The 15,187-nt window shown below is 34.4% G+C and overlaps 1 protein-coding gene and 1 long non-coding RNA gene across 3 annotated transcripts; one reads left to right on the top strand and one right to left on the bottom strand.

The window, feature by feature from the left end:
* Positions 1-5,040: 5,040 nt before the first annotated feature.
* On the top strand, positions 5,041-6,400 carry LOC127870228 (uncharacterized). The gene is made up of 2 exons (XR_008044708.1): positions 5,041-5,342; positions 6,071-6,400. It is a non-coding gene; the product is annotated as an uncharacterized LOC127870228 (long non-coding RNA).
* A 274-nt stretch (positions 6,401-6,674) lies between these two features.
* Positions 6,675-8,747, bottom strand: LOC127870445 (zinc finger protein 501-like). Of its 2 annotated transcripts, XR_008044825.1 has the most exons (3): positions 8,677-8,747; positions 7,828-7,943; positions 6,677-7,568 (listed from the first exon to the last, which is right to left on the bottom strand). XR_008044825.1 is itself a non-coding variant. In XM_052413034.1 (2 exons), the coding sequence occupies exons 1-2, from the start codon at positions 7,939-7,941 to the stop codon at positions 7,263-7,265; spliced, it is 420 nt and encodes a 139-aa protein (XP_052268994.1). In that variant the 5' UTR covers positions 7,942-8,084; the 3' UTR covers positions 6,675-7,262. The 2 variants fall into 2 exon arrangements, 1 of the variants encoding a protein (XP_052268994.1); XM_052413034.1 differs by lacking the exon at positions 8,677-8,747 and having other exon boundaries at positions 6,675-7,568; positions 7,828-8,084.
* Between the last annotated feature and the right edge of the window lie 6,440 nt (positions 8,748-15,187).

Raw genomic sequence — 15,187 nt, 5'->3', positions numbered from 1 at the left:
AGGTTTAGACGGTGAATTGTTTCTGTAAAAACACGCTCTTTTAGGTAAAAAGCTACAACTATTACATTGTATAATGTAATATAGTATCTATGAGCATATAATATTTCACAGTGCGTATACTAAAAAATGAAAATTCATTATCATACCTGAAAAAGGGTTACTTGCGGGGATAAGAAATTATTGTTATTTGAATGGAATATAGATGCCTTTGATCTAAAACATTCATTACCGGTCCTAACTTAACGCCGATATTGGAGCTGATAACAATCCAAAGAATTGTATTTAAACGAATTCCAAAACATTTACATCGTCGTTTACATTGGTAAGAATTGGTAAGAATTAAGATGTAGAGTAAATAATGCGTTGAATAAAATAGAACAAATGAATTACACCATTTTTGCGGAGTACTGGATTTACTACGGAGGGATGATTAATTCGCTGAATAAAACTGAACTGAATTTACTACGAAGGAAAGATTAATGCGCTAAATAAAATTGAAAATATAATAAGGTTTATATTAATGTTCTACTGATAAAGGCTATGGCCAAACATGTTTAGTACCTAAGACATTTTAATAAACAGTGACGTGTTTGTACGATTTTTTTCGGCGTAAGCTGTATTAAGCCAGCTTTTCAACCTGACTTGACCTTTGTAAGTGTCCAATAATATTCAAATAAAATTTCCCGCGGCTAGGTACGAATGAATACACTTCATTTATTCCATTGGCTGATTTGAGAATAACACAAGAACATTGGAAACATATCCGCGTCTTTGTAACACTGTTTTACTGCATGAAACAGTTTTATCTCTAATGAAAAGGCTCAATACATAGAAAAGTTTTACAATAAATTTTCGACATAAATACAGTTTGTGCGTTCAACTTTTATTTCAGAGAATTACCAGCGCAAAAGCGTTTATACTAAAGGCTATATTCTCATATTTAGTACTTACTTGCATTGCATTTCAACCCGCGAGGTTTCGGGTCATTTCGCGGCCAGTGTTTGAAAGTCAGAGTTTATATACAGTTCATCACCGGAGTTCGCAGAAGGGGTTGCGATGTTTTCATTGAAGGAAAAAAATGGAATCTATGCTATTTTTGTCTGATGGAATAAATAGTTCGTTTAGTCGCTTTTTCGATATATCAATATTTTAGGCACAGCTGTTGCCTTGGTCGTGTACAGTTGGCGTAAACAAGCCGTCGTTTCAGCAGCAGAATTGTTACATTACTTTAATGCATTGCATTCCAATCCGCAAGGTATCAAGGTCAGTTTGCGGTCAGTTGCAGAAATCTTTATATAAACGCCGTCTCGTAAACTTTGTGCACTTGAAGTCTGTTTTGATCAGAAAGATACTAAATAAAGATATTCGGCGATATTATTGTGGTATGTCAATCATCGATTTTTAATATGTTTTCAACATTTGCATGATAAGGACCAATTTTGATAAAATTAATTAGAAATATTTATCCATTTAGACCAGTTTATTAAGCATGAGCACAATAATTCACTATACTATAATTATGCAATTAAATAAGATTTGAGTATTGCCGGCTGACCTATATGCACTCGTTTATTTTCATGTTTCTTGTGTTTTTCTATTCTGTAAATATAGATATCTGAGTAATAATATCACATAAAGCAAAATAAGCCACGAAATCTGGCGCAACACCCCGTAATTGATTTGCTTGTGATGGAGCTAAGAACTGCGCAGAAAAAAGGCATCCGCTACTTTTTATCTCATAGAGATAACTTTTGATCGTTCATAAACATCGACCAAAATCAACGCCGTATATCTTTTTTTAAAGATATTTCTTGTTAATTTTACTACCTTAAATTGAACAGATGAATAACGTAATTTTTTCGGTGTACTAGATTTACCACGAACAGACGATTCAATGCGTTCATCACAAAGGAAGGTCGTTTTATGGATAATATTAACCATTATGGATGGTGCTAGCTGAAAATTGTTTTGTGACTTGATATAAAAAGAGGAACTTTTGTCAAGGATGTGAGGATGATATTTTATAAGAGTGTGGTTGAACACGAACAACGCAAATAACACCAAGATTGGTGCAAGGTTCTTATAGTATCTCGCAACTACGTAAATAGAAGTTTAAACAAAAACTGCATACAAGATCTGAACGAGCAGAATTGTACTAAACGACACTTCTCCTATGTAAATAAATTAATGTATATGTTGTGTATATACATCTCAATTGCTTAAACAGGGTGAACATATTTTTTTTGTTTCTTTCATCTTCTTCATTTATGACCTCCGTTGGTATGTTTATGATTTTTATATACTGATATATGTCTTTTTTTCTTATTTTTTATTTAGTTATTGCTTAATCTTATCTACAATATAAACGTTCACCTTTGTTCAATAATTTTGCAAATGCATAAGTAATTGTTTAGTAATATTTATGCATTCATAATTTATTTAGGTATTTTTTATCGTCTACATCTTCGTTACCATGGCCATCTGCTTATGCCATCTGCGTGTCTGATTTTCATTGCGTCTTCCTCATAGCGATGAAAGTTATAATACGGTATGAGGTGATTTTAATGAAGTATTTCTAAAAGAATGGAGATCGATGTCGCCAGGTCAAATAGTTGTATCATTTAATCAAATAGTGTGCCGACGTAATAAGTCCATAACGATATTGTTTGTATCCACTAACAACTTAATTAGATAAGACATGTGTGTCGGCTATATTTGTTTTATAAATAGATGTATTGATATACGAGTTATAGTCCACATGACATAAATATTCCATTTTCGTCCAAATATTCTTCTTTCTTTATATGAAAACATTAATTCACAAGTAACGTCTTTTGTTCAGGTTACGTCATCTTTACGACTATTTTTCAATTGTATTCAAAACGTTGTTAATATTGTGAGATAAATATACTTAAAACCTAAATTTACATGTGGAAAACATCAAAACCACATATAATTAAATCGCGAAGCGCCAGTATGTTTTGAAAACACCAAACACGTTGGAACAGTTCATATTCAATAAAAATATTTTTTGAATATCAGCAATCAACTAATTTTAGTCTCTGTATGACATGTCATTCTACGCCAGTTGTTCCATTGTGTTGAAATGTAAACTAATGCGGAAACAACAATTAAGTGAAATAGGACAGCATGCAGTTTAATTAATTGGCTAAACATGTTCGTATCTTACATGAAAACAAAACTAAACATACCATAAGTATATATACATGTATGTATGTATGTATGTATGTATGTCTATATATATAAACGTTTGTCGAAATGCAAATAGATGTATCAACAAGGTTGTGTGTGTATGTGTGTGCATGTGTGTTGGTGTGTTTTGTGTGGGTGAGTATGTATGTGATGTATATATAAAAACGTCCAATGTTAAATTATAAAATGATTTATGTTATGTAAACGGATATATACTGGACAAAAATAAATGAGAAAAAAAACACATTAATTTATCGAATATGAACGACTGCGGCAAAAATGATCGAAAACGTAACCTGGAATACCAGAATTTAAGGTTTGCATCAACATTTAAGTTCGGTTTGGTTAGCGGAAACAAAACACGTTATATGGCTTACGTAATTGTTCTATTTAACTGACTGAATATATGAAAACGAGTCGGTCAGCTTGCAACAAGAAATGACATGACATAGCAAAACGATCGGTATTAAACAGATGTAAAATCATTAATTGCTATCACATTTCACGAACGTAGTTTAATTGATCTGTCGGAGTGTTTCACACAATTTATCATATATAGCCAGGTACATACTTGATTCAATTTGCATATATGTAAAATGCAGCAATACGAATTGGCTATTTTACCTTACGTAAAGCTATTACGAAATGATGATCAAATTTAAAATATGAAAAACAAATAAAGGAAATGTCTTAAAATATAATTAATATATTGTTGTGATTGTTTATTTTCAATTCAGGTGTAAAGATGTAATAAATAATTGAACTTTGAAATTAAATTCTGTTTTAAAGCTTGTGATTACGAAGTAAATAGCAAGCTCAATATTCTAAATTAAACTAATTGAAACAGAATGTGTAGTCAATGTATTTTAGACTCAATGATTTAAAGTAACATTACTACTCAAAATCAACGAAAATTTCGTACAATATTTTGTAAAATAAACTTAACCAATTAAAAATCAGTGTTTTTTATGGCACGTGCCGAAATTTCAACGCCAGATGTGGTATGGTAAAATAGATGTTTGTAGATACAAAATGCTCGTTGTTTTTCCATTTTAATTTCCCGCAACGATATCTATTCATACGACAACTGAACAATAGCATGGTGTTCGTGTGTCGTATGAATAGATATATTCGCGGGACATTAAACTTTATTTTACGAAATACTTTACGAAATTTTCGTTGATTTTGAGCGTTATAGAGACTTTAACAATACTGCGTTGAATAATCAATATCATCAATCACCGGGGTACTTAATCGTGTGTATATCATACTTGTAGTCCTTACTCACGGGGGGTATCCATACAGGACACGCGGAAGCTTATTTGCTTCCTCGAAGCTCACGGCACAGGTTCCTGGAAGCTAAAACTATGTATATGCCAATGGCCAAATCACAAGTTGCCCATATTATGACAGAAAATCATCTTGCTGTAGCTAACTTCCAAGCGAAACCGCATCTATGCAACACTAGACAAGTATTGTAAACACTAATTTTCATTCCGTCTTATGCATAACAGCGCGATTGCTAGCTTATACAAGTTTACAAAATACAATTTGTATGTGAGCATTCGATTTTCAATTTAATAAAAACGGTAGTAAAATTATCTTGTTAGTTAAAAAGCGTTTAAAAAGCAATGTCAATAACAGGCGTCTTATTTAAGGAAAATTATTTTAAGAGGGCTGCACACACTGTTTAAACAACGACCATGTTTGTGATTTCATATTTATTGCTGTTCACATGACACCTAAGCAGACCAATGCTTATCAATTATTTGTGATGGAACATGACACTTCAAATTTCATAATAATTTCCATTGCGTGTGTGCAATTATGTGCGAAATAACGTTTGTTTTAGAGGACACAAATCTCTAACAAATAGTTTATCCGGTTAATAAGTGTGTTTGCTACACATCCGTATTGCTCTTCATGTATTTGGAGGAAACAAAGTTATATATAGTTTAACGTCAGTATTTACACGTTGATTGATTACTGACTGAGCAGGCGTAAATTATTGCTTTGTTTACCAACCAGACGACAATCTTTATTGCCCGTATCCCTTATCACGGTGCCTATACCACGTGACTTTTTAAGATCTGTGTGGGGAGTTAAATGTCAACAAAAGCACGACAAAGGTAAGATTTTTAAGGATAACTGTTTTAATATGTCATCATTTTCAATGGGATAAAGTGGAGAGCCCGCTCATTCATGAGAGTTTTCTATAGGTATCATGATTTTGTAAAACAAATGAATATTGTTTCAGTAAAGTGCAACCGCGCGTTTGAACGGTTAGAAAAAGGTAGGATCAGTGTGGGGACATTATTTTATTATGACACAGAAACATCACCTCTCGTGAAATAAAGCAATAAACTTTATGGGCGGAGCTTACACTATATCATTTTGCATTCTTTTTTCAGGTTTCTTTCATATATTTATGAAAACAAAATCAAGAAAAATATTCTAACAGTAATATGATCTGTGTGGTATACGTGTTTAGAAGGATCTGTGTGGTATCCGTGTTTCTACAATTTATGGATAAATTGAGATAATAACGACAATATATATATTTTTTGATTAATTTCAATTATTTCAATACAACAATTACTACTACTACTACTACTACTACTACTACTACTACTACTACTACTACTACTACTACTATTACTACTACTTCTGCTACTACTACTACTAATACTACTGCTACTACTACTACTACTACTACTACTACTACTACTACTACTACTACTACTACTACTACTACTACTACTACTACTACAACAACAACTATTACTACTACTAGTAGTAGTAGTAATAGTAGTAGTAGTAGATCTATTATTATTATTTAAAAATTCATTCATTTCAGTAATCACCTATTTGGCACTAGTGAGCGGACAAGGGTTAAGGGAAGAAAAAACAGAGGAAACAGTTTCACGAGGCAGGAATGCTATACAGAAGGAGACACGAGGAGTAAGGTGGGCGCGGGCGAGACGAAACGATAGCAAACTGTTGCCAACAATAAGAATGCGGATAGACGAACACAATGGACATTTTTATTCTGACACAAATTCTGCAATAAAAATTATGTCAAATATTACACAGGTTGACAAAAAGCAAAGGCATGTTCTTTCCGGAGTAATACGTATGTTTTAAAATCAAATTTGGAATACAAGCTGATAAAATAGAATCCACCAGACGTATTGGCTTGTCATTTTGTTGTTATTTAAAGTTTAAGGTAAACGGTATGTTTATTAAAAACAAAATACTGGTCATAGTAGAAACATATATATATGTGTGTGTTTGTGTGTTTTATTTCATATATAGAATTTATATTGCAGCATTAGTTTATTACATAGCATAGATATTGACAATCATTCGCCATGTGTTGGTGATAATGTCATGTTATAAATTATGTCGTTGTATTCAGTGTAACAATGTATGCTTATCTTTAGCGTTAATTATTTTGAAGAGAATATAAAAAGTAAATGAATAAATATTATATTATATGATTATATATGTACGATTCTCCTCTTGTGTTGTGGATGGATGCAGCTCTGAAGAATGTCAAGACGTATTTCGAATTAAGGAGTATTGTATTGTATACACAACCACATTGCATACATTGTTTACTGTCAATTACCACGGCCTAGAGTAATTATAAGCAGGCAGTTAATTATGTAAAGCAATCGTGAAAATCCCTAGTATTAGAAACCCTGGCTGCTTATGATTATCGAACTAGCTCGTGACAGCGGTATTTAAATTGAAACCAACGAAAAAACATCGCAAAACTTTAATCAAGTTATAATTAAAAAAAGAATCACAGATTCGATAATACAAATCACAGATGCGATATATTAATGAATAACGTGAATCCAAAATATTGCACAATTATTTGAGATGATTTCAAGCACACAAACGAACTAGACGAAACCTAAAAATTAATCAAATTCGGATAACTTTAGAATCATTTTGAAAAGTAAAGTAAAAGTAAAACAACGAATAAAATAAAGTAAAACGATAATGAAGTTACACAGACAAACTGTAAACTATTATGATTTTTAATCATTATTCACGGATTTATGTGAAGTCCTCACGTATCGAGAAAGGTTTGTTTTGTGTTTGTACGTTTTGAAACACTCCTCACTACTGTAACACTTGTCATGCATGTGGGTATTGACGTGCTCTCTGAGGTCATTCTCACTCCTAACTGCCAACCCACACTGGTAACATTTCACCAAACCCTCTTTTTGCACTTTTCTCTCTAGCCACGAGTAGGTACTTGTCCGCAAAGCTCCTGTCGCACTGTACACACACGTGACATTGGGGTCCTTTGTTCGTTGAAGCCTTCTAAGATTGTAGGCATCCTGAGAAAAAACAACATATTTTTTTCACGTGACATTTCAATGCGTAAACACGCTATTTCAAAAATGTTAGTATCTGAGGACACGCGTTCGTTAGTTTTAAATTACAAACGATTTGACGATTATTGTGTTATTTAAAAATATATGATAACCTGAGAGATGAGATATATTGTATATTTGTGTTGTTTCAAGAAAATCCGTCCATCTGTTTGTAAGCATAACTGTATAAAAATGTAACTATTTTTAAGGTGTTTAATCTTACCTGAAATGCTTTCCCACAGCAGTTATAGTTTCCAGAGTTAGCGTGTCCGCTAATGTGGCGCAATAATCCAGCTCTGGTCTTCGACATTTTTCTGCATTCGGAGCATTGAGCCATACCTTAAAGCAAATATAATATCAAAAATTATATACGATACATTACTTCACCTGACAGTAGTGTTTGGCGCCAAAATAAAAAAAAGGAATTTGATACAAGAACATACAGTATACACTTATTTAAGGTAAGCATGGACTTGTTATCGATTTAAGATGCTCCAGCGTAAGATTTTAATATTATAATGGGGATTGTACAGCATGCCTGTAAATCATAATTATGTATTAGTTTAACAAGCGGTGCAAGCGTTGTGTATAGCCATTATGTGTTTTACATGCTAGCGCATTTAAAAATCCCGTTTCAAATACATTGTTGACAAGCATTTTCTTAAACAACTAACTAGAACTAAAAACTTAAAAACAGTATACCACACAGTTCCGTTGAAAAACGTATACCACACAGATCATATTACTGTAAGAATAGTTTTCTTGAATTTTGTTTCGTAAATAAATAAAAGAAACCTGAAAATGGATGCAAAATGATATAGTGTAAGCTCCGCCCATAAAATATATTTCTTAATTTCACCAGAGGTGATGTTTTTGTGTAAAAAAAAATGTCCCCACACTGATCCTACCCTTTTCTAACCGTTCAAACGCGCGGTTGCACTTTACTGAAAAAATACTTATTTGTTTTATAAAATCATGATACCTATAGAAAACTCTCATGAATTAGCGGGCTCTCCACTTTATCCCATTAAAAATGGTGACATATTAAAAAAGTTATCCTTACAAATCTTACCTTCGTCGCGCTTTTGTTGATATTTTACTCCCCACACAGATCTTAAAAAGTCACGTGATATAGGCACCGTGCTTATCACACACTTTTCCAAACATTGGAATGTTTGTGAGCACAAGTTAATTGTCATTATACGACCTATTCTGTGCTTTAGAAAATACGTCAATGGTATTATTGTTGTTTAACCATAAGTATACAAGTTGCAGCCAAGTGTTATATATTTGTCAGGTTATTTTTTCTTGGTAAAACAATACAAGTTTCTATTGAAATGTATTTTTCGAGCAGAAGGCTGGACCAGTCTGCCACAATGTGTCGTCCGTAAGCATTATCATGTACTCGGTAACATTCCTGGACATTGAAAACAAAATATTTATCCGATCGTGGGAACATGTTGCGTTGCGCTTCGATACATTGCCAAGGGTCAAAATCGGCTTATGATAATAGGTCGTGTACGTAATTTAATATGACTATTTGTTATGCTTATTAACCAGTAGCATACAATTTTAGTTTCCCGTTTATTTACCGTAAACACACTTTTCGATCGTGAATAAACAAATATTGTCACTTTGTCGCTTACGAAATACGTATGTTTTGATTTATGATTATGTATTGACCAATAAACAACGATCTGAAGTTTGGATGCAGGAGGTACATCCTGGATATGTATTAAATAAGGACACTCTGAGATCATGTCGGTAGCGTTTGAGATTTGTGATGCAGAAAAAGAGGGAAACCGTATCATAACGTCGTGAAACAACGTAAAACCCATTAATCGTCAAACGACCATTAAACTAAGTCCGTAAAGAACATGAATTTTACCAATATATATTTTGGTTTTGTGAAAATGGGGTTTAATGCATGTGCGTAAAGTGTCGTCCCAGAAAACCACGTAATCCTTTTTCAGGTATGATAATGAATTTTCATTTTTAGTATACGCACTGTGAAATAGCATATGCTCATAGATACTATATTACATTATACAATTTAATAGTTGTAGCTTTTTAGCTAAAAGAGCGTGTTTTTACAGAGACAATTCACCGTCTTAACGTAATGAACTAAACTATTGTAAATTCTTTAAACGCATCCATTTGCAGGGTTGATCATGAATTTTCATTTTTTAGTATACGAACTGTTGTATTACGATCGTGCGTTAACAGAGACAATTCACCGTCTAAGCCTGTTGAATTAAAAATACATTGACCGCATCCATTTATAATCTCGTGTAGTCCTCTCCACCGCAGGATTGTCTATACCATAATTCGCGACCATGTTTAACCCGTTGGTGGTCAGGCGGTTTTTCGGCGTAGCTGTATTAAGCCAGCTTTTCACCTTACCTGACCTTTGTAAGTGTCCAATAAAATTCAAATAAAATTTCCCGCGGCTAGGTACGAATGAATACACTTCATTTATTCCATTGGCTGATTTGAGTATACCACCAGAACATTGGAAACATATCCGCGTCTTTGTTACACTGTTTTACTGCATGAAACAATTTTATCTCTAATGAAAAGGCTCAATAGAAAAAACAGTTTTACACTCAATTCTCGACATCAATACAGTTTGTGCGTGCACCTTTTATTTTCAGAGAATTACCAGCGCAAAAGCGTTTATACTTAAAGGCTATGTTCTCATATTAGTACTTACTTCCATATTCATGTCAACATGTTAACATGTAAAAGTATAAAGAGCAGTGGAAGCGAGGCCTCACTTTAATGCATTGCATTTCAACCCGCGAGGTATCGGGTCAAGTCGCGGCCAGTGTGTGAATGTCAGAGTTAATATACAGTTCATCACCGGAGTTCGCGGCCAGTAAAATATTTCGTTATATAATAAAGACGCTATCCGTGAACTAGGTGACCTGGAATTTTCTTTAGACCAGAAATATGTTAAATGAAGATATTCAGCAATATACTTATTGTATGTCAATAATAGATTCTTAATGTGTTTTCAACAATACACTGATAAATATTACTTTTGATTAATTTAACAATAATTATTCCACCATATTTACTAATGTTTTAAGCATGAGCGCGATGATTCTCGATACTGTTAATAATCGAATCAAATAGCAATGCCCGACAAACCACTAAAACAGGTTTGTTCGAAGAACGCGCCTATAAATACGGATACTTCGCGTGTGGCCAGTTGACTCGTATGTTTTAATTTCACTTCCATTCTTCTTTTGGTTTTCTGTTTTGTATCTATTGGTTTATGACCAGCAATATGTAATAATGTAAAATAAGCCGCGAAAACTCAGCGCAACATCCCGTACTGCGTGTGATGCAGCCAAGAACTGCACAGAAAAAGACATTCGCTAACCTTGATCTCATTCATTGAACCATCAACGCCGTATATCTTTTTTAAAGATATTTCTTGTTCATACTGCCGTCGTTGGGTCCCCAAGTTTTATCGGGCGTGGTTATCGTTCGCATGCGTTCGCGAAAGTTTCTTGTGGCGGCATAGAATTTCCAGAGAAACATGACGGGTATCGGGATGAGAACCACAGCGGTAAGGCCAAAACCGATCGCTTGGGCAAATTGGGGGCATGGAACTCCTTTTGAAATTTCCGGTGCAAGTTCTTGGAATCTAATCATTTTGAAGATGAAGACTGACTGAAAATCACGAAAGCATTTTAAACATATTGTTCAGTTTGGTTTGTTCTGTATACATCCATAAAAATCAGCACATATCTTATACTAACTGATCGTGTTGTTGAACTATAAATAATGTATTTTAGTAATTTATGTGATATAATTATCTGGGAGAGGATCCAGATAATGTTGAAAAACTTGTTATCCAATCCCAAGCATATTTGATGCAATAAATACGTTTAAACAAATAAACACACTTGATTGATGCATCTTTCCTTTAAAATGACATCCTCTGGTCTTTTAAACAAAATTTGTACACAGGCATTATTAATGTGAACAAACTACATGGTCATTTTACTATACCACGGAACTGACTCGGAAAAGTCGAAACACACTATACAAAGTAAATATGTATGTTACTTAATTTATGCCTTCCGGTGGTTTATAGAGAAATAAAAGTGAAATAAAACTGACAATTCACGGTTTCAAACAGTTAACTTTAACCGTGAAAATTATCAATAATTTTCACTATAAAACTATTTTTACTTTTGTATTTTTTTGCTGAAGTAATGACGTCGTAGCGTAAGAAAAACGACGTCATTATTTCAGCCAAAAATACAAATGTAATCATTTGTAAGCATAAGATTAAAAGGAACTTTGTTGGAATCGGTAGGATATCGATTTTAATTCACTAGCGATCATAGAAAAATAAATCTTCTATGATTACTCGTGAATTAAAATAAATATTCCAAAAAATCCCTCAAATATCCTCTATAAACCACGATACTTACGCTGAACGATCAATAAACACTATACTATAGTATAACTAAATGTGACGTCTCACTAAATTTATCTTACCCAAGATAGCAAAGGAGAATACACGCATCAACAATTTCCCCAGAAGTACTTCGGTCGAGGCTCGCGTCCTAGCATGTATTTGCAATCCTGCATCAACCGGTCGACCCATAAAAAACGAGGTAGAAAAATAGTTGAAACTGACTGGTTCTATTATGTTGCATTACAGCACAGTCTTTGGTAAAGACGTATTCATATTGAGCCATATTAACAGCGAGCGACAGATGCGCTTGTATTTTCCCAACTAGCGCTTTGACTAGTGTATCTATCTATCTATCTATCCATCCATCCATCCGTCCGTCCGTCCGTCCGTCCGTCCGTCCCTCCCTCCATCCATCCATCCATCCATCCATCCATCCATCCATCCATCCATCCATCCATCCATCCATCCATCCATCCATCCATCCATCCATTCATCGATATATATATATATATATACTGCCAAGCGCCCTTTATAGCATTATAGGCAGAGGGACATTATCGAGTCCGTTTCCTGGGAAGAACCAGTACTTTGTGTCTATGGAAGAGATAATGAGAACGCTCCCCGAGTAGGAAGCGAACCCACAAACACCCGATCGTGGTAAGATGACTGACTACACATAGCAAAAATAATTATTAAAATCAGTTTAAAAACATACAATCATGTGGCTGGTGTGTTAGTTCATTACTTATAAAGAAACTGCTTTTCTTTTTTTCTTATCTATGTATTAAGCATTAATTTAACAATGAAAATTTCATTTTTTGAAAAGGTAATTGTTTCATGATCAGCTTTTTTAACAATTAAGGTTATAGCCCTCAGGTCATGCATATACATTTATAGAATATGTTTACAGCAATAAATCATTATTAAATATCGATCAGAATACAAGAATCTTAGAATGAATCAAGTAATATATGTATAAAACATGTAATATCAACTTCTTTTCTGTTTTGATTTCAGTAAGATGTACATTCTTCATGAACAGTTCAGTTATTAGATTAACTGTTATTAAAAGCCCAGGAAAGCAGCCATTAAGTAATGCCTTTTTCAGTCTATTTTAAAAGCCCATGAAGACACAAAATCAACGAATATTTCGTACAATATTTCGAAAAACAAAGTTAACATATACAAACTCAATGTTCCTTATAGCAATAGCCAAAATGTAAACGCTAGATGTGGTCTGGTTACATAGATTAAACAAGATACAAAATGCTCTTTTTTGTACTATAAGGTACATGTATAAAAAATAAGCATGAGCTGACTGTGTCGGGCTTTGTCTGAAAATCTGGTCTGATCGATTTAAAGCGAGATTATATGATTTTTATATGTGTTAAATTGTAATATATTGATAGAATATGTTACAATAACACAAAATAGAAAAGAAAAATTATACATTAAATACGAATTTCATAAAATGCAGCAAAGACAAATAAGCGCCCCGAGCCGATTGTGACGAACATATTTTCCTACAATAACCGAAGCATTCGTCTTTTTATTAGGACAATAGTTAGTGTTCGTGTGTCGTATGAATATATATCGTTGCAGGAATGTAAAATGAACCGTTTCTCTGTCAGCAGCTGGAGCGTGCGCGTCCCGAACGAGGCGAGAGTCAACCATAGAAGATTTTCTTACTTGTACATATTTCCTTATAGAAAGAACTTCTGCGGGTGGCTCTGCTTATCCAGCTGAGTCCGCCACCCTCGAGCCGGACGTCTTCTACACTGCTGGGATTGATGTCTTCTCCAAGATGCAGCGGACTTGTCACCCGCTGTTTATCGTCGAGAGTTCGCTGGCCCGGACCTGCCAGAGTTCCCGTCTGAAGAGGGCCGGGGACGGCGGGACAGCGAGACCACCAGTGTGGAGGACAAACGGGACGGACCTGGGTCTGCTTTGCGCGGGGAGAAACCCATGAACATCGAGGGGGTGGCCTTATAGAGGGACCCCGGGGCGGCGGTACTCAGTACGCTCAACGCACTGGGGAAACCGTCTCGGGGATGAAGACGACGGCCGGTGACCGCGAGAGTGGCCATAAAGGCAGAGCGGTGCGCTGCAGACCATTGGCGGAGCTGCGTCCAGACAAGAATTTATCTTGAGATTGTCAACCAGTGCACATTAAGGTCTCATTGGCCACCGTGCACTGGTCTATTTGGATCCAAATTATATCTTTGGCGAAGACCCGGGAAGCCGGGGTAAATTTGACCTACTTTGGCTCAAAATTACTCTTTCTCCCCTGAAAGGTCACAGGGGCAGGTCCAGCTAAAATTACTCCGTGAGGGGCGTGGGACCTTTAAATAAACTCTGAAGAACAACAACAACAAATGAACCGTTAAGCTAAGTTTAGATTCACATCATACATGCATGATATACATGCTGGCGAATTCGACTGTACAGCCATTTTCGATTTCAGAATTAAATATCTAGCTTATTTCGCATTTTTCGACACATGTTCTTCTGAACTTTTATTTTATATATATATATAATAAGTTATTTACACATTTTATATAAATGCATTAATATTTGACAAAATCGTATAATCTCGCTTTAATAGATCTTTTCATAATCTTCATGAGTCTAAGAAGTAAATTCGATAGTAGAACAGGGACACATTTCGGATCCATACATAATGCAGCCTCAGTCGCGGAAGGACCCCATTATAGTGATATTATGGGCATCTAACAGTTTATAGGTGTCTATCGCAACCGTTGTTTATTTTTGGTGTTTTCGCTTCATATACACTTACTGTATATTTGTTAATAAAGCATCAACATACTAAAACAATATCACGGAAAGAGAACAAAATGCATTTGTATATCAACCGTACTTTCGTTTGACAACTGATCATGCATGTACAATGTGAACCTAAATTTAGTTTAAATGCATTCTCGTTCATACGACACGAAGACACAATTTTGTTTTACGGATCATTTCGGCTTAGAGGACTTGGTGAGTCACGTAAGAATATCGAATATATAATATATTTTTATAAACAACTGGTAGCAAGATGAGTTGCAGATAATTGGTCAGTAACCACATTTTAACTAACTCTTTTGACCTGTTAATTCCTTTCAGCTCAATTCAACAGTGAAAA

The sequence above is a fragment of the Dreissena polymorpha genome, chromosome 2 (genome assembly GCF_020536995.1).
Source record: "Dreissena polymorpha isolate Duluth1 chromosome 2, UMN_Dpol_1.0, whole genome shotgun sequence".
Lineage (NCBI taxonomy): Eukaryota > Metazoa > Mollusca > Bivalvia > Myida > Dreissenidae > Dreissena > Dreissena polymorpha.
Note: the sequence above shows the minus strand (reverse complement) of the source record. Positions and strands in the feature narration are given on the sequence as shown.

Bases quoted from the DNA above. Each gene is read 5' to 3' on its own strand.
- LOC127870445 (XM_052413034.1), bottom strand. From the start codon at position 7,941: ATGGCTCAATGCTCCGAATGCAGAAAAATGTCGAAGACCAGAGCTGGA. The intron at 7,569-7,827 runs GTAAGATTAAAC...GTTTTTTCTCAG, and splicing joins GCTGTGGGAAAGCATTTCAG to GATGCCTACAATCTTAGAAG.